Source organism: Diadema antillarum, unplaced genomic scaffold, assembly GCF_040938485.1.
Source record: "Diadema antillarum isolate AM-2024a unplaced genomic scaffold, OU_Dant_1.0 scf00000113, whole genome shotgun sequence".
NCBI classification, from domain to species: Eukaryota; Metazoa; Echinodermata; class Echinoidea; order Diadematoida; family Diadematidae; genus Diadema; species Diadema antillarum.
Window position 1 is genome coordinate 1,436,020 of NW_027271002.1, and position 26,554 is coordinate 1,462,573.

At 38.6% G+C, this 26,554-nt stretch overlaps 1 protein-coding gene across 1 annotated transcript in view; it reads left to right on the top strand.

Moving 5' to 3' along the window:
• Window positions 1-24,095, top strand: part of LOC139719677 (bile acid-CoA:amino acid N-acyltransferase-like) — an 87,654-nt gene extending 63,559 nt beyond the window's left edge. The window contains exons 9-11 of the mRNA XM_071631075.1: window positions 20,585-20,665; window positions 23,461-23,614; window positions 23,956-24,095. Coding sequence (XP_071487176.1) covers window positions 20,585-20,665; window positions 23,461-23,614; window positions 23,956-24,095 — 375 coding nt within the window. The remainder of the gene's footprint in view (window positions 1-20,584; window positions 20,666-23,460; window positions 23,615-23,955) is intronic.
• Window positions 24,096-26,554: the final 2,459 nt, after the last annotated feature.

Genomic DNA, 26,554 nt, shown 5'->3' on the forward strand with positions numbered 1-26,554 from the left:
ACACTTAACACAATCAATGGGAAATTAGCAAAGCAAAACCACGAAGAAAAGAAACAGCAGGAACGTAAACTGAAACGGGATGAAAAACTATGTGAGGAAATCAAGGCGTCAATCAAACACGACCAGAACTGTGGTCCACTGGACAGTCTACCTGCCAGCTCCTCTAAGCCAACACAACCCCGGAACAAACAGAGAAATAGGCGATACAATAAGAGATCATATACGAAAAGAAGAAGAATCAGTAATCTAAGCAATACAACTGACTCCAACAATAATGAAACGAGTAGAGAAGGAGAAGAATTGGGAAATGTGCCAATAATTGTCAATCTTTCTGACCATGTACTAAGCCCTGCAGAGGTCAGTATCCTTTCAAAAGGTCTTACCTTCCGCCCAACCCCTCCCAATATTGATCATTTGCAAGTACACACAGATATTCTTAACTTTGAAATTGAAAGTATTTTTCAGTGAAAATGATCAACCTCAAGATGAATCGCCTCTTGAACCCACGCCCTAATTAGCAGCCACCAATGAAAATGCTGACAATTCCATTGTGTTAAAGACACAACGACGCTTCCGCTCCAATAGCAAGTGGAACCCACCTGTTCACAATGCACATTTAGAGGTCTTTTTTGGAAAACGTCTAGTGTGACATCGACAACGTGTTGCAAAGATACAATAAGCGCACTGACAATCCCTCCCAACCAGAAAAACAAGCACTACAAAGCCTATGCAAAAATAGGGACATTGTAATCAAACCAGCGGTCAAAGGCTCATCAACTGTTTTAATGTCAACCGCTGACTACATCGCTGAAGGCGAACGACAACTATCAGATTCCAACACCTACACACTACTAGACAAAGACCCCACACAAACTTATCTAGAACAAGTAAAGGAAGCCATTGAACCACTAGATATTGATCCCAAGGTAAAGAGGGTACTGACCCCACCTCACCCAACCTGCCCTAACATTTATTTCCTACCCAAAATCCACAAAGAGAACAACCCTGGGAGACCGATGATATCCGGATGCGCATGTCCAAATGTAGAAATATTCAGACTCGTCGATTTACACCTAAGACCGCTTGTTCAAAAATTGCCCTCTTTCAGTCAAGACACGACACACTTCTTAAGAACATACAGGAAATAAACACCAAGCATGCCCCATTTTCACTGCGTAGCATTCTAGTGTCAGCCGACGTATGTAGTTTGTACACCAACATCCCTCACTATGAGGGTATCCTAGCAACAAAACGCGCCCTGGACAACCGCATCAACCCACATCCCCCAGCTGACCAACTCTTGCGCCTATTAGAGCTTGTACTTACTTTAACGTCCGCCGAGAGATTTGCGTGTGTGTGTGTGTGTGTGTGTGTGTGTATGTGTTACTCGCTTTTTGGCCACTACGGGCGTGCTACATTTCGAAGGTGCTGAATCGGAATCTTGATGATACCATACTTGAATATGATACTTTATGATTCTGACATATTGAAGATGGCTACAAAAATCTGAATGTCCATCTATGTCCGTTAAGACGGTATTCTTGCATCCTTAGGCCTTTTGAGAAGTCCAAAGATTGCCCTCTAATATCTCTACCTTAAACTGAAATCCAATCTATTTTTTTTTCTTACAAATGATGAAGTTTTGAACATGAAGTATTCATGGTTTTACCCAACACCAATCTGTAGCAGCCTCGGAACATCGCACCACCTTTAAAGGAACAGTATAGTATTGGCTGACATGAGAATTCAGCTTTACATAGACTTACCTAGACCCCACTTTATATGAAATGTAAAAAAGCATACAATTCTAAGAGGACTTAAAAGTTTATTTGATGAAAATCGGATTCAGTGAAACAACTGATATATAAAGTGAAAAGTGAAACAGTGAAACAACTGTGAAACAACTGATATGTATCTGTATATATCGTAAATGATTTTATATAACATTTGTATCTCAGGACCTTGATGAAAATCAGTACATTTGCTGACCATGTAATCCTGAATAAAGATGTTTTAATAAATAAATGAATAAATAAACTAAAAAGAAATCAAACAAAACAATCCTAATAAAACGTGGGTGCCACCGTTTATTAGGATCGCTTTATATTGCACATCTCAGCCATTTCAACACCAGCTTACATCAAATAAACCTTGAATTCCTTTTAAAATTGTATATGCATTTTCAAATTTCATACGAGATTTCTCATTGCCAAAAAAATCACAAAAAACGTTGGAAAAGCCAAGCCCCTTATCAACAGAAACTGTACTTTATCTTCGATGTCACACCCTGCATTATGTCATTGATAAAATAATCCTTTGGAATTTTCTTTTCTTTTCTCTTCTTTCGTGATCCATTCCAAGTAATCCGAAGATGTAGCGGGAAATTAGTATACAATATACATGATATATAGCACATACTACGATATTCTTCTCGCCACATACGTGACGTTTAGGGTATCAAGTCAAAATGTATTTAAGTCACAGAGGCCCTGTCCAGCGGCGGATCCGGGTTTTTTTTTTATTAAAACAAAAGAAATAAAAACAAAAAAAAATGGGGGCGCATGCGTCCCCCTTTAATCAAAAAAAAGAAAAAAAAAAAGAGGCGCCTCCTCTTTCCGGAATTCCTGCTGTCCCTACTTTAGTGTCGGTATCATTTTTCTGAGTATCATGAAAACAGATTTGATTACATTGAAGAAAAAAAAAGTTGCTTTGAATAGCAAACTTACCGCAGAAAATGAGCATCACTGTGAGTTTGTAAAGAATTCCTGTCATAGCTACTGGTAAAATCCACTTATCTGACGCAAAGTGAAGTTGTTTTCTCACACTCTGATAGAATTGTACAAGGAAAAGAAAATAGGTGTATCAAGCAAGTATCACACCAACGGAGCAAACGAAGTAGGTTTGGTTTTGCTGTCGAGAGTTACCAAAATTATTTCCAACAAGCGTAATGGAAAATTCCCACTATGATTTCAACTGTCATGTAACAATCCAAGGTGTAAACCGCTCGCGGGTACTTTACGACTGGGGGAACTTCTGTGTGAGTTGTGGACTAAAATGGCATTTTTTTTTCATGTGTTTTTCATGTGATGCGCGCGGGCGGGCGCGCGCGCATCGTGTGTGTGTGTGTGTGTGTGTGTGTGTGTGTGTGTGTGTGTGTACACGCCATTGATGTGGTACTGACCTGAACTCAAAAGTTGTGCCCCAAATCCCCCCCCCCTTTTTTTCTTGTCTGGGATATTAGATTTTCTTACAATTTGACCATTACTAGTATATCAGATGTCAATCAACATTTTAGAATTCATGGGTGTTCTTTTTTTTTTCTTTCTATTTGTTAATTACTCCTAAATGTCTATCTTGTCGGGAGAATACACAAAATATTATCGTGATATTGGTAAACGTTCGATTCACTGCCCTTTATTTTGTTATGTGCAGGTGAGCAACATTAATGTTATAATAGGGCCTAGTCTTGAATTAGTAATGTATATTTGATACGAACAGATGAACAGACAGGCGAACAGACAGACTGGTGGAAGAACGGAAAGATGGACGGGTAGACAACCCCAAAACATAACCGCTTCCATCCAGGCGTCGCTTTGTGGCGAAGGCATTTAAAAAAAAAAAAAAAAAAAAAAAAAACGTAGTATGATACATAGTTTCATATAAGGCCTCAATTTAATGCTAAACCGCTATTTTCCGTATAATCTGCCTGAGTGAGCATGTAGAAGTATGGTAAGGCGTGAAGTAAAACGCGTCAAGATAAAGTTATTATGTGAGAAAATTCGAAGATGCTGCAGGTAATATTAAAAAGTAAAGTGTAAAGTAAAGTATACTTGGACATTGAAATAGACATTGTTTGATATGTTTTTATGTAGTAATCGATTGGTAATTCATGAATAAAAATACGTGATTCTTTAAATTTCTCTTTTTGTGTAAATATCGGTTAATCTGTCTCATTAGTACGAGGATGGTTTTGTCGAAAGAACAAATGAACATAAAACACATATGAAAGAAAATTATTTAACTGCATTTGTCAAACCCATCATTTCCAAATGATATTGTTTGTAGTTTAGCTCATGGCAAAAGTTCTGAGTATGATGGTGTGATTTTTTTTTTATTAATATATATATGTTATATATATATATATATATATATATACTCCTGGAAGAAACCTTAGGGAGACGTTCGTGAAATACATACCTTACAGCGACAATATGGTAAACTCTGAAAAGAGTGATTTTGTCATAGTTTCTATTTTTGCATATTACGTTAAAACATTGGAAATGAAGATCTCTTTTTAATCCGAAATATAAATTGGAGCCAAGAAAATTCATTTCAGATATTTATTCTAAAAGTTTTGTCTCCTTTAGGTTTTCTAACCCAAGAGTCCACCTTAGGGAGACACTTTGAAAAATAAGTATCTTAGGGAGACCTTTTTCCATAATGTGCCAATATCAAATTTCATATTAATTTTTATGTATCACATAATTATTAGGGAGACAGAGTTTAAGTACACACGTATTCATATACATATTGACAGCAATACGTACATTATTTTTTTCTTCCTTCTTTTTCTTATTATTTTAATAGCATTTCTGTTGCTATGCTATTGCTCTTGTTCACAAGGAAATATTCAATTCTTATGTTGTTTTAATGATTAAGTACTCGTAACTTAAAGTTTCATACCCTTCCCCGTAAGCTTAATCCTTTAAAGCCCATTAAGGGGAGGGGGGCATTGAGCCCGTACCAGATTTTCATTTGCCTTTCCTTTGCCCTCTATCCAATTTCAACCAGATTAAGTGACTTATCCTAACATCTTATTGCAAACATTTCGATATACATTTAGTTCTATTTGATATTGCTGGCTACCATGGCAACCATAAACTGATAACCATGTCAGTCAGATTCATTTTTTTTTTCTGTTCCACTTTCAATTAACAAAATTACAATGAATGGAATGGGCGTTTCTGGACTGAAATTTGCTGGAGAAGCGACATGTGAAGTGATTATGGTCCTAAAAATGTTTTTCTTATCATGTCCATTGTTTGTATGTGACAAAAGCATCAAACGTTGATAGCGAAAATAAAAAAACCCGCTTTTTACAACGATTGCCCTTCTATAACGTATCATTTTGATTCTTTCACTCTAGTTATGCCTGTAATATCATTACATTGTCATAATCAATTATTATCTATCTACAAACTCAAAATTCCAATATCATGCAAATGTGAAATGTGATAAGTATACACGTACGCCTACCTATCCCAGGTCACAGGTCTCAAAATGTATTTTTTATGTCATATGAATAGCGCTCCATGTGATGATCTTGAGAAATTTCCACCATAACCAATAATGCGATTCTACTTACTTATCATTTGTGGCAAATATGAGAATGATTGGTCTATAATAAGACATGTATACCGAGATGAAGATATTACACAGGAAAATCATGTTTTTAGCATATTTCTTATGTATTTCTTTATCGTTTCTCGTAAATAGCGCCCTCCATGGGTGACCATGAGAAAATTCAAATGTACGGTCATGCAGCATGTGAGTTGCTCTATCCATGTGCCAAATATGACGGTGATATATAAAATGATTGAAATAAAAAGTTAGCCCCCCCCCCCCCCCGGGCTTGGGAAGGGTCAAAATAGCTTGGGCTTTTTTTTTTTGGGGGGGGGGGGGGGGGGGCTAAATCCTAATAAATCCTAAAATCTGTCAGATGTTGCCACAGACTATAGGTGACCCTGCATCACAAAACGCACAGAAAGTCGCCAGACATGAAATTTTAGTTAAGAGCATAATCTAAAATAGCAGACTTTAAGTTTTAAAATGATGTATAACTCAAATCAAATGGACTCTCCTAACATATTTTTATCTAAATATTGAAATGAAAACACACACTCAGGAAAAGTGTGAACTGAGAAAAGAGGCTCTGAAGTGCAGTGTCTATTCAAGCACTAACTAAATCTTTACCAAGCCGCGCTGGCTGTGCAATGAATGGGACAAAAAACAGGATGTAAACCACAAAAGTAACAATGATGAAGAGATTATCAGATTAAACTGAAATTGAGCGTGCCTTATCAACATATTTTGTTCATAAATGATGCTAACTTTCAAAGCAGTAGCATCATCCTTTAAAAAGTTATCAGAGTTGAAAGTGAAGAGTACGCACAAGGTTCTTAAGAAATGAAAAAGGGACTCTAAAAACATACCTGATAACACTATTCTACCAAAACATGTTCAAGATAAACTGCTAAAAAACACACTTTTCTACCCGTTTTATGATCCCAAATTTTAGCATAATGTAGAAGAAGACTTGCTCTTTCAGAAAATATGAAAAACTCAAGATCGGTTAAGTTGGCCCATTTCAATTATTTTCAGTCCTCACACAAAATCAGTGTGTACGACTTTTTGTTCGTTTTGTGGTGCACGGTCACATAGTGTCATGGGTGTCAATCGTAAGAAAAAAAAGCTCGCACATTTGTATTTGTAGTATTTTTTTGACTATTCTTCCATGATCAGTACGCAAGCTTATACAATTTGCAAAATCTCACGATTCAATGTTTCAGAATTTAAGTAGCATGACAATGACCCTACCACGAGTACAAGGCATGGGCGTAAATACTAGGGGATGGGGGTATGAATCCCTCCCCCCCCCCCCGAAATACAGGTAACAGAACTGAACAGTATTCTATCTTGTAGGATGTTGTGTAAATACATATTTTTCTCAAGCGCTGAAGAAAGTAATAATCGACATACACTGTAAGGAATGGCCCAGACGTTAACAACGTCAATAGATATAGACCTACATGTAAACATGCTATGACGCGAGCAACTCGGGACCATCTGCAAAATATGTACGAAAAACAAACAAACAATAACAAAAACTATACCGCCATAATTGAACCCTCTCCATTAATTCCTGAATCATTCCTGAGAAACGATGATGACTCTGCTGACTCAGTCAGGATACATCTATGGGTATACTAAGGGATGATTAGGGGCGTCGAATCTATCTGGGGGGAGGCAAAGGGGCATTTGCCCCGCCCCTATGGGAGTGTTTGGGCAGACAAATCATTTGTCCCCCACGAATTTTCAAGATGAGGACAAATCTCGAACTTTCTTCATGGAAAATTGACCAAATGCCGCCAGAGCTATGCCCCAGATCGTTGAATTGCACTCATAAACCTGCAAAAGCTCCGCTATATACTGGATCCCTTACAATATACTTTGTACACTTTTGAGATTGACGTATATTTCCAAATAATTTATCACAGAGTGTGCAGCAGATCTTTCACTTACAAAAGCTCCCTCATATGCAGAGGGGTCGGTGTGGGGGGGGGGGGGGGGTTCCCCAATAAAAGTATCGTGGACAAACATATCATTTTGCTCCTCCTCGTAACTCCCGAGATGTAGAAATGTTCTTACCTTTTTTTTTAAATACAAAAAACTGTTTTAATATTTCACCAAAAGATGGCGGAATTTCAATTCTGAAAATACAAAATCTCCTTCGAGTAAGAGGGGGATAGGCCTAGGCCTACCCCCTCCCATACCCTCCCCGTACACTTCAGATTGACAGATTTTAAAATGTTTCATCTAAAGTGTGCACCAGGTCTGTTACTTCAATTAAAAGAAAATGCAAAAGTTCAGTGGGTGGGAGGAGATATCTAGATGCTTTCAATTTTTGAAGGGTCCCCCCCCCCCCCTCAAAAAAAAAGTATACACTTCTGGGATTGAAATTTTCCCAGATTACCTTATAAATGTGTTTGCGACATATTTTCATCTGAATTCTAAAAATGCAAGGGGGTACCAAACATATAATTTTGATCCCCAATGATTCCCGAAATGAGGAAACTTTTCTTGCGTTTTTGGATAGAAAACTGTCCAAACATCTTATCCAAAGTGTGCAACACATTGCAGAATTTCAATTCTGAAAATGCGAAAAAAAAATATCTCGCGTGGGAGGGGGATACCCCCTCCCCTTTCGGTCCTTTTCTTTTTTTTCTTTTTAGATTGCAAGATTCCCAAAAGTTTTATCTTAAGAGTGCACCAGGTCTCTCACTTCAGTTACAAGAGAGAACACGACAGATCCATCGCGGTGGGAGGGGATATCTTCTTTGAATCCACCTTTTCCCCGCTTTGTTTCCCATTAAAAACCTTATAGTACATTCTGGGGATTGACAGCTTTCCAAATTTTCCATCGAAATTTTTTCATTTGTATCTGTATTCTAAGAACGAAAAAGCCCAGTTCGTATGCAGGGACGTAGATTCTGGACGACGGGGGTGGGGGTAAACATGTCATTTTGTCGCCAAATAATTCCCGAAATGAGGAAAATTTTCTTGCGTTTGTCTAAATATCTTTTCCAAAGTATGCACCAGAATGCATGCAATGTAAAATCTCTTGTGCTTACGAGGGGGATCGTACCCCTCCTAAACCCTCCCGCTCTGTGTCCCTTTCCTGAGCCTGTTGCATGTGACCAAAAAAAAAAAAAAAAAAACTCATTCAAAATTGTTTCATCCAGTAAAACAAACTGGTGACAGAACATTGAGAGATATATTTTTGGAATGCATGTGCAGCTTATCATAATCCTTTCCATATTAGTTCCGACTTCCAGTTGTTTTGCTGGTTAGGAAACATTGATGTGTACACTATACGTAAAAGATTACAGCCGAAATAATTTATGAAATTATCGTGATGTCCATTATTATTTGACACTGTATTTTTACAAATGAATAATTTCATTCTTTCAGAATGGTCCGTTATAATGAGGAAGAGATAGGCGTAAAAAGGATCACGAATTCAACCATGTCGCCTACCTTTCCAGAACGCATGTATAAAATGCGAAGGATTTTGGGGAGAAAAATACAAAACGCATTTTCAACCCCTGCTGATGCAGACATGGAATACAGCCTAAATATTTAATGTAATCATCGCGATCCCGCTGGGCGCACACAGCGTAAAATAATTGTGAATAATGCATGTTACTCTGCTTGCACCCATGTTCAGAAAAAAAGTAACAAACGTTTTTAATACAATATGATTTTGTTTGTTAAAATTTTATACTGTGTTTCACAAACGATATTTCTATTCTTTCAGAATGGTTCAAAACAAGAGGAAGAGATAGGTGTCAGTGTAGAAAGGATTACGAGTTCAACCCTGCCGTGCACTTTTCTAGAACGCATGCACAACACACGCGAAGAGATTTTTCGGAAGAAAAACAAAGAACGCGTTTTCAACCCCTTCTTTTTTATTCTTTTGGTATCAACTCACGAATGATTCCTTCTTATTCTTTCTCAATAATAATGATACATTTACTTGTGTAATGTAATAACGCAAAGTGCAGACTTGGAATACAGCCTAAATAATTAATGTAATCATCGCGATCCCGCTGGGCGCACACAGCGTAAAATGATTTTGAATAATGCATGTTACTCTGCTTGCACCCATGTTCAGAAAAAAAGTAACAAACGTTTTTAATACAATATGACTTTGCTTATTAAAATTTTATACTGTGTTTTACAAATGATATTTTTATTCTTTCAGAATGGTTCAAAACACGAGGAAGAGATAGGTGTAGAAAGGATTAAGAGTTCAACCCTGCCGTGCACTTTTCAAGAACGCATGCACAACACACGCGAAGAGATTTTTCGGAAGAAAAACAAAGAACACGTTTTCAACCCCTTCTTTTTTATTCTTTTGGCTACGGTATCAACTCACAAATGATTCCTTTTTATTCTTTCTCAATAATAATGATACATTTAATTGTGTAATAACAACACAAAGACTGCTCATAAGTTTGATTCCTTGGTATGCGACTCCATGCTTATGTTTTTCTTTGTTTTTAGCGCGTACGTTGATAACGAGGAACCAGTTATAATTCGGCGGTCCCACGGACCTCGTTATAACGGGGTTTCACTGTATATGTTTCTGGCGACTGGCCTGTCTTGCGAGTGTGACTGCGATATTGATTTCTAAGCTTGAGGAGACAGGTCAAATGATATTTTGCTTCCATTGTAATGACATCTCCTACGACTATTCTGGCCATTAGTAAGGTGTCATTGAGCTCTGTGATCATGTCAATGATATTCTTATCAGCGTCGGATGTTGACACTTCATGGAGGACATCCTCCACCCTCTGCTCCTTTCTCACAGAAGAAACATTTTTAAACATCTCTGCGCTTGGTGAGCCTTTTTTGGTCTTTATTTGGGGTGTGAACGCTCTTTTCTTTGGCTTCTCCACTTTAGATTTATTGAATTGCAAATGGTAAGCTCTGTGCCATTGAGCAGAGTTTAGTTGTAAGAAAGCTTTCAACACTTTCTTCGTTCCAAAACAGAGTTAAACTGGAACAGCATTAATGACTCGGAACTGTTCGACATTCGACAGGAAAGACTTGTAGGGATCTGTCTTGTCACCACTTGCCCTTGAACTCTTCAAGAGACACTTTAAGGGTTGAGCGGTGTCTTGCTGGCAAATCACGCAACGATCCCACTTAATTACCATGATGGATTACATTCTGAAAAGCAAAAGTATTGGAATTTAATCCAATTATCGTATAAACCTTTGAATTCCATTCAATCATTTCACTTAAGGTGGATTGGAGTAATATTGTCATGTATTTGGCAGCAAAGACATTTTCTGGTGAAAATTGATCTCTAGGTATGTACATTTATGATGCCTTGGGCTGTTACAGCAGAAAACACATGTACATGATAAAGGTAATCCTCTGGGGGGAAAAAGGACAAAGCGACTATGCCAGTCAGCTAGTTTCTTTCGTCTGATGAAACATTCTGCAAAACAAACCTCCCTCATCCCACAAAACTTCAAACATCTGTAAACACAAATATAGATTATGGCCAACACAACTATGACAAGACATCGTGTATATTTTTCTGTCCTCATTTGGTATGATTATCTGATTCAGTGAAATTCTTGGTAAAAGATAAAGTTCACCCATAATCTCAGAAGGGAAGTTTTCGGTTGCTGAGACACGTTTCGGTGGCACAAGAAGAATAATGCAGTAGCTGAATGTAGTCAAACATCCTCACCAGTGGTTTCTAAGATGTCTATCTTTGGCTGTTTCTAGATGAATAACTTATCTCAGCATGACCTTCCGTAGCACAACAGGAAGTTGTTCGTGGTTTAAGTAATTAGTTAATCGATGACCATTCAATTTCATGCAATTTAGAGCTTGCTAGATTTAAAGACTGCAGTACAATGCACCCCCATTATAACAAACGTCGTCGGGACCAGCAGTTTTCTTCCCGTAATATCGAAATTTCGTTACAACCGAACAGTAAAGTATTAATTGAAGGATATATGATAGCTTTGGGACCTGGTTTTTAACTTTAAACGAAAACGTTTATAATGACGAAAATTATTACCACGTTCGTTATTACAAGGGTGCACTGTACCTGAAAACACTTCAAAATCTTACTGCACAATAATTTCAGTGTAAAACAAGTCTCAGATTATGGGAGAAGCAGGGACAGATGCAGGAATTCCATGAGGGGGAGGGGCGCCTTTACAAAAATCAAAAAAAAAAAGGGGGGGGGGTACGTGCTCCCCCGCTATGTTTTTTTTTTTCTATTTATTTCTTTTATTTCAACAAAGAAGAGGGGCCGGTGCGCCCCCACCTGGATCCACTATTGAGTATAGGAAAACCGCTTATGTCAGAAACTGTTTTCTTTTTAAACTGTATACATATATTTGATTGGTATGTAATATATGTATATCATATTTGATCGGTAATTAATTCCACCAACTCCATGTTTCATATGGTTTGATGTTGATCAGGGTTTCAAGTTTACGTTAGATATTTTCAATCCATGAAAACATAAATCAATTCACAACAGATCTGAACCTATATGTCACCATATTCCCCTATATATTACGCAAATACGGTATATATCTATCATAAATAGAGAAATATTGAAATTCAGCATTTTCACCCTAAAAAACAAACAAACAAAAAATCCAGAGGGCTCCTGCTCTAATATCAATGAGTAGGTCCTAGGGGATCACCTCTCCAAATTTGGTGATTGTATCCGCCCTGTAACGGTAAGCCCAAATTTTGACATTAAGCGACCTGACTATGGGGGCCGGGGACAATATTCCCCCCCCCCCCCAATATTTTCATTGCCAACTGCCCCCACCCTTCACGAGGAAAAATCAGGCGATTTATTAGGAACACGTATATTTTACTAAAGTATCTCTGAAACCTGCAGGGAATGATTGTGCATACCACCCCCCCCCCCCCCCTGCTATCTACGCCCCTGCTTGGTGGAGAGGGGTGCTCTGGGAGATGGGAACAATATGTTTGCGAAATATGATATTGCTGTAGAAGTAAAGGAACGACCATAATATACATAAATGACAGGTTTATGAACTGAGCTGCCTTCTCCCCCCCCCCCCACCTCCGTAAATCGATCTATAAGCTTGACTCTTGTATCATTTTTTTTTTTCTAGTTCTTGCAGCTTGTCAAAAAAGTTAGTGCTAGTGGCCGTAGATAAAATCTATGCCCTCTCCCCATTCCGCCCTTGGTAAATCAATGCTATGTGTTGATATCACATTTTGTTGAGAAATGCTTATGATAATACGTGTGTCAATTGTCAACGCTTATTTAATGATTCTATTTTAAATTCCAGAGTGAATGGCTCAATAGTCCATGTCTTTGATTTGGTTTTAATCCCAATTAATTGCATAATTTATTTTCAGTTTTTTCCACAAAATTTCAAAATATCAAATGAAGAGGCTTATTTACTGTCGCAATTTATTCCTATAGTTTAATATAATTTCAGATAGTTTCAGATGTTTTAAAGAGAAGGTTGCTGCCTTCCGTCTGTCAAATACGTATTCCAGTACTATTCTTTCCATGATAACAATTTGTGGAATATGGCAAATAGCTTAAAAATCAGGAAGAATGTCAATTTTCCCAGATATTGCTGTCGTGTGGAAGAGAAACTCAGTATGCAAATCCACGACGCAATGAGGTTGCAAATGTCGCAGAGAAATATGTATATTGACTTGCCGAGTTTCAACAACACGGCTCCTTGTCCCCTTGTCCAAACAACTTGTCATCTTGTTTTCTTGTCCTAAACATGTCGACTTGGAGAGTTCCAACAGCTCATCATCTTGTCTTCTTATCCCCCAAAAGTTAATTTCCGAGTTTCAACAACTCGTTATCTTTTTCAACTCGGCCTCTTATCCCAAACAACTTGTCATCTTGAAATCTTGTCCCAAACAAGTCAACTTGCCGAGTTCCAACAACTCGGCTGCTTGTCTTCTTGACCCAAACAAGTCGACTTGCCGAGTTCCAACAACCCGTCATCTTGTATTTTTGTCCAAAGCAAGTCGACTTGCCGAGTTTCGACAGCTCATCATCTCGTCTATTCGTCCCAAGCAAATCGACTCAACAACTCGGCTTCTTGTCCTCTTGATCCAAACAAGTCGACTTGCCGAGTTCCAATAACTCGGCTTCTCGGTATTTAACTTGTCTTCTCGTCTTCTTATCTCGTCATCTGGTTGGCGCTTATAAGCTTCCGTAGATCGCCAAACGAGCGTGAAGGTTCGGAAGCGTCGTTAATCGTTCGCGAATGTAGTTTTTACTTCAAACCGCAAACTGTTCGCGTACTTTCTGAGGCATTCTCACGCACGTTTAGCGCTTGTTTGGATGACCTACTTTTTCTACAAATCAGAATTGTAGCATATATCTGAACAACTATTAACAACTTTATAGTAAAAAAGAAATTAAAGACCACCAAAGAGAAAGAAATGTTTGATGTACAAAAAGTCGCAGAATCTAAAGTATGCCAAAACTACATCTGAAACAAGAGATTATGTGTTGGAGAAACTGCCCCCCCCAAAAAAATCAAATGGTTTACTAGTGGAGATAGGTCCCATGAAAAAACTCTAGGCCAGCACACAATAGAGAAATAAGAGAAAAAGAAAAGAAAATTTCAGGAAAGAAAAAAAAAACTCAAGACAGCTCCCACCAACCCTTGGGTACATTAAATTCTCCCATGATTATTGAAAAATTGGGGTTGTTCGCATTTCCTTCGTGCGTTCTTCGTGCACGTAACATGCTGTACTTTATAGCAATGATACACACGACATTCGCACATAGTACGTCGTGAGAACTTCGCACAAAATAAAATTGCGCAAGAATGGTTTTCAGCTTCACACTCGGAGAAAAACTTTTCCGAATATTGGATGTTTCCATTCTTGTCCTTCGCGAATCGTTCGCGTGCTTGGACTTTTTCAAGTCGATAAAACACGCAAATATGCATAAAATTGCACAACTTACAACATCAAAATGCAAAAAGTTTTCACCGTGGGAGGAGGACACCCCTCTCCCTCCCACCCACCACCGCCCCCGCCCCCTCGCTCCCTCCGCTCGCTCGTGTTCATGATATTCAGTGTAACGCCCTCCCCACCCCCCCCCCCCCCCTCACCCCACCCACCTTCGCTCGCTTCCGCTCGCTCGGGCTCGGTTGCGTTCATGATATTCAATTGAAGAATTAATACAAGAAGTTTATTTAAATGATGCTATTAAAGGTTAATTGTTCAATAATACTACATCAAAATTCATTGTCACCTTAAACAATTGGGACTATTTGAAGTCGATAAAACACGCAAAAACATGCATCAAATTGCACCATGTTCAAAATCAAAATGCAAAAACTTCTCACCATGGGAGGGGAGTTAGCCCCTCCCACGGTGATGATTAATACAAATGTACAAGAAGTTTATTCAAATGATACAATTTTGTAGTTAAAGTTGTTCAATGATAATCTACATCAAAATGTACTGCTACCTTAAACAAAAATGCCTCAAATTGCACCATGCACAACATCATAATGCAAAAAGTTTTCATCGTGGGAGGGGACCCCTCACCCCCCCCCCCCCCCCGCTCCCTTCGCTCGCTCGGGCTCGGTCGTGTTCATGATATTCAGTGTAATAATCAGTACAAGATGTTTATAAATCATAATATTTTATAGGCAAAAACTTTCAATAATAATCTAAATCACAATTAAGTGCTACCTTAATGATGTGGGACTGTTTCAAATCGATAAAACACGCAAAAATTGCATCAAATTGCACCATTTACAGATTGAAAATGCAAAAAGTTCTCACCGTGGGAAGCGGAAGCCCTCCCTACACCCTCCCCCCCTCGCTCGCTTCGCTCCCTCGCATCCCCCGGCTACGCCGGTGATAGGCCTTCACAGTTATGTCGCACAGGCGGAGCAAGAGCTGAAATACCCCCGATTTAGTCATTCAGTTATATTCATTTTCTTTTCTTTTTTGTATTTTTTTTTGACAGAAAAATGCACAATTTCACCAAAAGTGTGCACCATATCGCTGGAATTCGGGTCTGAAAATGCAAAGGTTCCTCTTGTGGGATACCCCCTCCCACACCCTCCTCCCGCTTGGTCGCTCCTCTTCCTCGCACAGATATTTCAAACACAGAAAAGGTCTTCATACTTTTAAGGTCTGATTTTCCGCCGAAAGTCATCTGACAAGCAAAAAAAAAAAAAAAACCCAACAACAACAACAACAACAACAACAACAACAAAAGTATTCATATTTTTGCTGCCACTTTCCTCCCACTTTTTATTTCATACAAAAGAGTGGGACATTCAATCCCTGTAAAGTGTGTGTGGGGGGGGGGGGGAGGGGGCACCAAGCTTCTCTCTCTCTCTCTCTCTCTCTCTCTTTCTCTCTCCCCTCTCCCCCCCCCCCCCCCCACCCCCACCACCAAGGCTGCGCCGGTCCGGTTACGGGCTTGCAATCGTGGTGATGGTGACTATCGCCGATCATCGATTCCCTCCCCCCCCCCCCCCCCCACTCGTCAGTACAGATTTACGCCGTTGGTACAATGTACAGAATAACGTTTGTAACTGTCAATATTTTAGGTGTTTCCTTTCTTTCTTTCTTTTCTTCTTCACACGTTCTGGGTGCAAGTGTTTTGGTACTGCCGCGACATTATCATGCAACGGCGCGCGCGGGGGAGGCGTACGTAGCGCGCAAGCGGACGAAAAGCCGATCGAAAGCGAACAGTGCGTAAGGGTCAAAACGTGCAATTTCGGGGGCCGTTTTTCAGTTAAGTGCATGTTTAATGAACAACTCGGATGTATATTTGATGATACCAGTACCAGAATGTATAGAAAAGATATATTTGTTGCTGCCACCTTTGTAATAAAGATATACAGTTTCCTCTTCCCACAATAGGCCAAAAACTAAAAGTCTCCTTTATGTCGCTTTATAACCCCTACAGATATACACGATGAGAACAACTAACCTATCCCGTCTTCCACCTTTAAATCATAATACAAGACCGAGTGGCATTGCAGACTTAGGTTGGTTCCCTCTAAACGAAAAAGAGTGCAAAAGACGCCAACATCCTTACAGCAAGATGGTACAAGGTGTAAAATAATTACGGAGACATCAAATTGTCTCCTTTGAGAAATTGTCTCCTTAATATCCACATTATAACCCCCATTTGTCTCCCTATTGTGGGCTTCAGGCAAATATATATATATATATATATATTATATATAATATAACGTACAACATTATGTAAAACGGACCAACAATTTCCAAGATTTTTTCTTCTTTACCTGAAGTCAGTGTCTGAAAGACAATGCACTAAGCTTTAAAATGATCATCAAAAGCAGATTTAAACGAGTTTTCTGCCCATATTATGATATTTCCTGCACACCGCCGCTGCGGTGCCCCACTTCACCAGCTCCCATGGGATATTTGCACAAAATCCACAGAGACAGGAGGTAAACAATTTCTTGTCCTAAGACAAGGAAAAAGAAAACTCTACAAAAGATAGGAAAAGGATTATACTCACTCATCAGTTCTAAACAAAAGACGACACGAATCTTCGGAATACTAACTGGAGTTTGTTTGCAAAAACCGATAAGTCCATATTTGCCAAATGGGGATATTTGCGATTAAAGGTCAAGAAAAATATAGAGAATAATAAGAAAATTTTTGCTTCTTTTGACCATAACTTCAAGAATGTACCTTTATATGTAGTGACCAACATATCATTTAAAAGGTATTATTTTGTACTTTATGACAGAGACCGTACTTCAGTATCTTCAAAAATGGACTTATCGGTTTTTGCAAACAAACTCTTCGTATATATATATATACATAATCATATACTAAGTATATATATATACTATATATATATATATATATATGAAATCATATGCTAACTATATACATATATATAATATATATATATATATATATATATATATATATATATTCAATTCAATTCAATTCAGTTCAAAGTTTATTTCATTTTTCGACAAAACATATGTTACACTTCTTTTGACAACAGAGAATATAATCATATGCTAAGTATATATACATGTATATATATATTTCATTATTCATATTCATATATTTATGGATTGTATATAGAACATTATACACATTTTTTGGAATTGTATGGATTGGTCAATTGAGTACCATACAGTTAAAGATTATTGATAAAATACCCCGATAATAACAACGCCAATAATACGACATTGCCGTCGGTGATGCCAAGGCTGCGGTTACCACGGAACAGTAGCTGCGGAATATTCAAGATGAAGGTATACGTCCTACATGATGCAGGTAATCTCAATGCACTCATCCATCGTAAGAAATGGTGACTTCTCATGACCCTTTCGCTGGTTTTGATTACTGTGTATGCTATACGTAGACGATCCACCGGGCTTCTGCATAGAGACCCATTAAAGGGTGTGTACAGTCCTGGTCGAGGTGAGGATTTAGCTTTTAACACTTTACGAGATATTCAAAAACCACTCTATGAGATGTCACAGAGCATACAATTCTAAGGGATATCAAAAGTTTATTGATGAAAATCGGTTTTGAAGTGGCCGAGATATCAAAAAACAAGGTGAAACAAAGAGATTCTAATAAAGTTGGGGCATGTAGTCTTTTATTATTATCACTTTTTGGGATATCTCAGCCATTTGAAAACCAATTTTCATCAAATAAACGTTGAATCCTTCTTGAAATTATATGCTCTGTCATATTTCATGAGAGGTTTCTCATTATCTCACTTAGGAATGTTAAAGCAATGAATCCCCACCTCAACCAGTACTGTACAGCCCCTTTAAGGCAGGACTTTCCTTACGTTCTTGCTCTCGACCTCTCTATCTGTGTATCTGCCATTTCCTATGGTTCCTAGACCCATGTCAGCGTTGGTCAAAAGATGGAAGGACGAGATGGATGACTGGTGGCTCACTTTCAATTTTCAGGGCGTCTTTGACAGCGTGAAAGGTTTCAATGATGCCTTACCACCTGTGAGTATATGCAGGGAGACGAGACGAAACCTCTCTGGAGTAGATGTTACTTTGTTAAAGGGATGGTAGAGTATTGGTGGAGATGAGAATTGGGCTTTTGTTTTGCTAGATACCAAGAAAACACTTATGATATAGTACAGAACATACGATTTTAAGAGGAATTCAAAGTTTATTTGATAAAAATCAGGTTTGGAATGACTGAAACATCCAAAAACAAAGTAAAACAAAGCGATCGTAATAAAATGTGGGTCGCACACTTTATTGGAATCGCTTTTTTCTGGATATCTCAGCCATTTCAAAACCAATTTTCATTAGATAAACGTCGAATTCCTCATAGTTATGCTCTTTCATAATTATTTCATAAGAGGTTTCTCATTATCTCACCAAAAATGTTAGAAACGTGAAATTAGGTCTCAACCAAAACTATACCATCCCTTTATTGCTATCTTCCTTCTTCCCGGGCTCTTCTCCTTATAAACAAAGTTGGGTTTGTTTGTTTTTTTTTGGTAAATAGAGAGAGAAAGATATGGGGAAGTGGGAAAAGCTTGTGTGAGTCATTGTCTTACATGATAATTATTTGTTGTTGTTCTTATTATCAGCTCACCGGAGGCGATGGCTCAAATGAGCTTTTGCAATTATTCATATTCCGACGTTCGTCTTTGGTCGTGCGTAAACTTAAAAAAAAAAAAAAAAAAATCAGCTAGTTCTACCTTCTTCTTCAAGACTCCGCGACAGATTTCCACCAGGCTTAGCAGGTAGAATGTCGTGGGTGAAACTTGAAGCTACCATGGAGCTACAACAGCTCCATAGTGTTACCGACCTTACATAACTTACTCATGTTACTGCTCAAACTAATAGCGCTCTCACTTCCAGAACTAGAGAAGGTTTTTGTAAAGATTCCTTCATTTCGGCAGAGGAGCGCTATCTGCTAACCTGATGAAATCCGTCCTTATAGTTTTCAAGACGACGCTGTAAATGTTAAAAAATATATGAATGAATGAATAAATAAATACGTAAACAAATGAATGAATAGATAAATAAATAAATGAATAAATGAATAAATACATAAGTAAATAAATTAAAAAAAAATTATAACGAAATCCGAACGCCGGACTATGAATGATCATATTAATAGCTAATTAGAGTCATTGGCTCAGGTGAGAATATGTGGTCCTCGGATCTTTACGCTCTATACACACCACGGCTAATGCACTTGTTGTATACCACAGGAGCCACATAACACAAGGCCGATCGGCAATGGTCGGGCCTCTAATATCTTTAAATCTGAAATTTCGTTGATCCGAAAAATAACTCCGTAGTGCCCCGATGTAAACTAAGACATATTCATTTTGAATCTGAAGTGCCCGACCGGGCGACCAAAGATAATCTTTTTGGAAATTTGGTGGCCCAACATTAATTTCTAGAGTGGCCCCAGGCCACCGCTAATATCAAGCCCTGAATAACACTTTCACGATATGTACTTAAAAAGATAACAAAAATATACTTTAATTCCTGACAACTGGAGAAAAGGGGAACTTGAAACCAAAAAATAATAATGATGATAAAAATGCTCATAATCTTACAATAATGCAATGCAGGCGCACCTAGGAGAAGTAGGGCATACTTTTATTTTTGCTTTATGACACAGGTTAGGCCTGTATCTCTATTATATATTGTTCACTTTGAGAACTTGTGTTGAGAGCATAATATACTCTTATACGGATCTGAGACATGAACCATGAAAAGGCACGATGACACATACATCCGGCTTCTTATGAGAGTGCAGAATATAATCGGAGAGAGCACAAAACGAAACAGTAGATCTTTTAGATATCCCATCCATTTCTTCTATTCAATGTTATTGTCGCTTGTCGTACATTGTCATATACAGTATAGGACACGATTTGCTGGTCACTGTCTCATGTAATTTCTCCAAGACTACCCTGCTGGCAGAGATGGAAAGATCTCTGAGGTATATTATCTTAAATATATTGCATTGCACAAGATACTGGGCATGAATTAGCCGACAGGGAAACACTGATGATATAGACACGTGGGGGGGGGGGGGGGTGGCAGGACATGTAATTTATAGATAATGAACCCGTAATAGATAACGAATAACATGCAGGACATGTAATTTATAGATAACGAACCCCGATGACAATTTCCCAAAGAAATTGCACGTCAGAGATCACGAAGTATGATATTTTACGATGAATAATCTATACATCTTTTCTAACTCCTTTTTATAGGTGGGGAATTTGAATTGTCCCATCCTGGCGTTCCGTCACGAAGATGACAGGTTCATGCCCACTGCACGTATGACTACTGAAGTAAGTATCCTACGGTCCTTTCAGTACATCAAGATTGAGGGCGCACCTCTCTGGTATGGTACAGTGCACAGCCTGTGGTACAGCGCCGTACGTACGAGCAATATAATGCTTCTGCTCCTGCAATATCACAGTCGCTAAACCTCCGTTGAAATAATAATTCATGTTCATTTCACACGAGTCAAAAGGTACAATTTTCACCAGGCTTGATGAGTGATAGAGGATGCCCTCCATATTTTAGTTAAACGGGCACAATGCTCTATAGGTCAATCCAAAGCTCTATTTATTCTAGACACAAAACAAAGCAAAACAACAACAACAACAACAACAACAACAACAACAACAACAACCAGGGGCCGCGGAACGGGGGGGGGGGGCGGGAAAAAAGAAAGAAAGGGGAAAAATCGGGGGAAAATCACACTGCCCGAATTTCTCACAAAAAGTGTTCTTCAGATCGCTTTATCTTGATTTTAAAAACGCAAAAGCTCCGTCGAGTGGGAGGGGACATCCCCCTCCCACAACATCCCCCTCTACCTCATTAGACTTTGTATACACATAGATGATATACACGCGGAATATGAGCTAAATGCCGTGATTTTGCCATTAACACTTTTCTGAAAAAAGTCCAAATTATTTCCAGAAATACTTTTTTTTTTTTTGGGGGGGGGGAGCTAGAAAAAAATCCAAGTATTGAACCAAAAGTTTGCACCAGATCGCTGAATTTCAGGTCTGAAAATGTAAAATCACCTTCGTGTGGGAGGAGAAAATAATATCCCTTTTGTAGCACCCTCGTGAGCATGCCTTTTCTGTTTGATTGCTTAACAGACAACGTTCATGAAATTAATTGTAACAATAGATTAATACAAGAAGTTTATTTAAATGTTACCTCTTTATAGACAAATTGTTCAATAATAATCCACATCAAAATATCCTGCTACCTTAAACAAGTGGGGCCGTTTCAAGTCGATAAAAGACGGAAATACATGCATCAAATTGCACCATTTACAACATACAAATGCAAAAAGTTCTCACAGTGGGAGGGGGAACACCCCCTCCCACACCCTCCCCCCCCCCCCCCCGTTCCCTCCGCACTCTCGGGTTTGGTCGCTTGGCTTCCTTGCATAGTAACCGCCACCCTCCAAAGATAACAAGATCATTATCCATCAGGCTACGCCGGTGCGTTATAGGGGAGGGGGGGTGGGGGTGGGAGGGTGGGGGATGGGAGGGGGTGACCTTTATACCTTTCTACAAACTGGCCAGCCTCACATATTCACTACTGATTGACTAGAACTGAAAAATATACATAAATAGACAAATGAAAAATATAAAAGAAAAGAAAAAATAGAATAGAGGGCAATAATTTTAAATAGTGTCAGGCTGTTTCTCCGAAATCTTTTGCACTAACCTGATTCCTCCCCCGTAAGGGGGAGGAATATCTTGGGGTACACTTAGACCCGGCTCTTAACTGGAAGGAACATGTATATCATACAAGTAAGAAAATAAGTTCCAGATTAAGTCTGATGAGTCGTCTGAAAAAATCCCTACCTCTGAATTCACTAAAACTTCTTGCAAACTCTTTAGTTCTCACATTGTTTGACTACTGCAGCATCGCCTGGTCAAAATGTCCCTCTACTACGAAAGATATTATTGTGAGATAACACAAACGAATGGCCAGAATAGTCTTAGGGGTAGACACATGTACATCTACTGACTACGTACTTAGTCAACTAAACTGGACCACGATAGAGGATAGGTGGAAGCTTCAAAGGTGCAAACTGGTTTATAGGGCACTAAATGGGGACGCTCCAGAGTACCTGTCACTCTTGTTTCAGAAAGTTTGTAATACACACAACTGCCAGACTAGATCAGCAGTCTCTGACGGGCTAATAGTAACTAGAGCTCGAACGAATGCTGGGAAACAGTCTTTTTCATACACCGGCGCACTCGAATGGAACAGTTTACCAATAAACTTAAGGCATGCTCCATCTAAACATTCGTTCTCACCCCAATTTTGGAGGGCACTCCACTGTGCCCAAGTATAGTTCTGTTGTTGTCGTTTCTTTTTTTTTCTGTTTGTTTTTTTTTTCTTTCTGAGGTAGGGGAAATTTAAGGATATGAGGATGTAATGTGTTGCATAATATTTGTTAAATTTTGAGTTTAATATATATCAGTATACAGTATATTAAGATATATACAGATTTGATACTGCAAATACGATTTTGTTGTTGGTATTGTATGATTATCATACATTTTTGTGTTTATTTGTATGCATGTGTTCATGCAGGGCCTCCAAGAACAACAGTGTTTAACCCACTGACGGAGCCACCCTGTGAAAATAAAACATATAAATAAATAAATAAATAAATAAATAAATAAATAAATAAGGTGATTGATTTTATCTTATTTTATTTCTGAATTTCTTTTTCATATAAATGAAATACAAAGTCAATTGAACGAACTAATTGAGCACAGTATCATTTGAATCTGAGAGTTAAAACAGAAAAGAGATTAATTGAAATATCCAACATTTTTTCTAACACAATTCAAAATGAAAACAAACAGGCATTATTTTATGCATACATTTACGTAACAGTCTTTAAAAAAACCTCCGTTTCACGATAGTTTCATATTTCTTCTTTTGAATACTTGGGCGTTTACGCTTCGCAGACAATCATGGACTACATTAACAATTCTCCTTATTTACTATCAATATGTGAGTTTATGTATTTCTTATTTTTGCATGTGATGAGCAGTTGCCTTCCCATGATATCCTTTGAATTGTCATTTTTTTTGTGTAGATCGTGAAGCAGATGGAAGAGGCTGGTAAAGGTCATTTGGTGGACTTGCATTCACTCCCTGGGACTGGCCACTTCCTGGAATGTCCGTACCATGCAATCAATACTACCTCTGGCCTATATGACCCGCGTGAGGTGACCATTGGTCAGACGAGATGTGAGTTAACCCGTTGAGGACAGGCTGATTTTGCTTAAACACGCATTTCCCATAGACACCTGCCCGAGTATACACGCGTGACTCACTCGTCCTCAAGAATCAGGGAAAGGCTACACTTTGTACAAACCTCTTTTTACACTTTGCGTCAACTTCTTTTTAGAGTTTGTATCAACTACTTTTATACCACAATAATCTGTGTTTTCCCATACGTTCATCTTACGCCTGTGTATCAGAGCCTAGTCAGGGAGAGCGTAACTCCAGGAACATATTATTTCCTCTAAGACAAGGAGTGGTAAGGCTGTGGAGTTGTAACTTTCGGCTGTTTGTTTGCTTCCTTGCAGTGTACTACACAGACTACGGTGGTGAGGACATCCAGCAAGGTGCCAAAGACCAGGAGTTTGCTTGGAGGAAGATCATCAACTTCTTCAGGAAGCACCTGGAAGTGAAAGAAATGTACCGCAACGACTGGATATCAGACTAAGGAAATGCCTGTCATCCAAAGAGGTTCTATATGTATAGAACCTATTTGCAGCTGTCATCTCCGCAGAGTTTTCCTTTCAGAAGCGTGTTCCTTGGGCACCCACATGATGTTAGAGGCGCGTGTTGACTGTGTGCTCTTTATGGAGTGAAAATATGCTGCAAACTTTGCATTACCTTTTGATTTGACCTGAAAGCGTATACATGTACCAAGAAAGCTCTTGCCCATTTGTAAAATTATTCGTCGCTGACACCACGAAATGGCACTTTGGCTCGTGAAGAAAACCGCGTTCGAGAAAAACGCAGTTTTACAATTTTTTAAATCATCAACTCGAGTGGGTTTCTGTAATTAAACATGATAAATTGTACATGAACGGAAAGAGGAGAACTTCTTCTTTATAGTCACATGCCAATTTCAAATATTGAAAGTGCAATATACCGATTGCGAGGCAGAAAATGATTGTCACTTCGTGGACGAAATCATACGCGTAAACCGCAGTTCGATTTTTTCCACGAAATGGCACAGTGGGTCGTGTATATGATACATGTATTTATGATTTATTGTCCAGCAAACCAGCTTGGTTTGCTGGACCAGTTTGTCCAGCAAACCAAGAAGGGCATTTTTTTTTCAACAACTACTATGATTTTCTTTTTCAAATCGAGGAGACGATATATTAAAACAATTAAGTTGCAAACATTTGTGTCATTTCGTGAACGAAATCGTACGCGCAAATCGTTGTTTCATTAATTCCATGAAGTGGCACGCCACTTCAAATCTGCATGTTTTCAGTTATGTTAAATGATCTGCCCAATTCAGTAAACAAGTGTGAAGTAATCTTGTATGCAGATGACACGGTTCTGTTCCATAGTGGAAATGATGCCCAGAAGATTGAAAACCGTGCAACGACAATTGCATAATGTGGCCCGGTGGTTGGGACAAAATTGTCTAATATTGAATGCTAAGAAAACTCAGTTTATGTTAATTGGAGCACCAAGAAAACTGTTACCGACTGGCAGATCGGTTGAAACTTGAAATTGATGGTAATGAATTGGAGAGAGTAACGGAATACTATCTAGGAGTTCAGATTGATGAATCTATGAGATGGCAAAAACAAGTTGAAGAATGTAGTAAAAAAATGCTATACACAACTAGCATTGCCGAGACGCCTGCGGAAGTATCTAACCGAAAGCAGCGCTAAATTTTTGCAAACTCCTTAATAATACCGTATTTTGATTATTGTTCTTGTGCATAGTCAAACTGCTCACAAAGTCCTGAAGATGTGCCTATCAAGCAGCACAAGGAAATGGCCAGAGTGGTAAGGAGAGTGGATCACACAGTGCCAACCAGCCAGGTGCTGGGAAGGCTAGACGCTTGAAGAGAGGTGGCGTTTGAACACTTCATGGCAACATGACTGAATACAATGTATGTGCGAGAACTAATTACATCCCTTGGTAACGCACACTCATAAGAGTACACGAAACCCAAGTAATAATGGTCTCATAAGTTAGATCTTGAGCGGGAAAAAAAAAATCATTTTCACACTATGCTTCCTGTCTTTGGAATCAGCTCTCCGCTGAAGTCTGAAATGCCACTTCCCTTCACACGTTTGTAAGAGCATATACACACTTGGGGTAGAACTCGGTCATTTTGAAATCCCTATACATGTATTATGCAAAAGTATCATCATATTTCAAATAAAGTGAATTTGTGTATTGTTATCATCAAAGACTTATTAATTTGTATTTTATATACAGCATTGATATTGTTTTGATATTGCGATGTATAACGGGATGTCCTTGATTTGTTACTGTGTGTGTGTGTGTGTGTGCGTGTGTATGTTTTGAATTAATTGTTGAAATAACTTGTGTTATTCTATTGCAAGGCCCCCAAGAATACCAGTGTATAGTCAACTGATGGGGCTACCCTGGGTAAAGAAATCTAAAAAAATAAATAAAATACATATTTATTAAATCATTCTCTTCCATCCCTCTTCCTCTTCCTTTTTAACATTGGTTGATTAATAACGAATTGTATACCATCCTATCTCTCCGGCTGTCTTTGTATATTTGTCTTTCTACTTCTAACTTCAGCATATTGAAATAAAGATACTTGTATTCATTCTTCTGTTCGTCGAAGTTAAAATTGTAGCACTGTCTATTTTAACTATGGGGAATTAAAAACATGCAAAATTCATTGCATTTGGTAGAGCGCAAAAATTACTCGCGCGAAAATACATGTATCCACTTTTAGAGTAACTGTGCAGCTCCACACGGACATGGAAATGGCTCGGCAGGCTTATACATGTACTCGATCTGCAGAAATAGGAACAGATAGGGCGCTGGAACTTCATTTTGAAGTGTTGCGATAAGGACCACTGCTCTTTGGCAACAGTCTCTTGGCAGCCTGTGCCTATAGTTGCAAAGAATCATCGCTACTTGGGGAGGGTGCGCTGACACACCTCA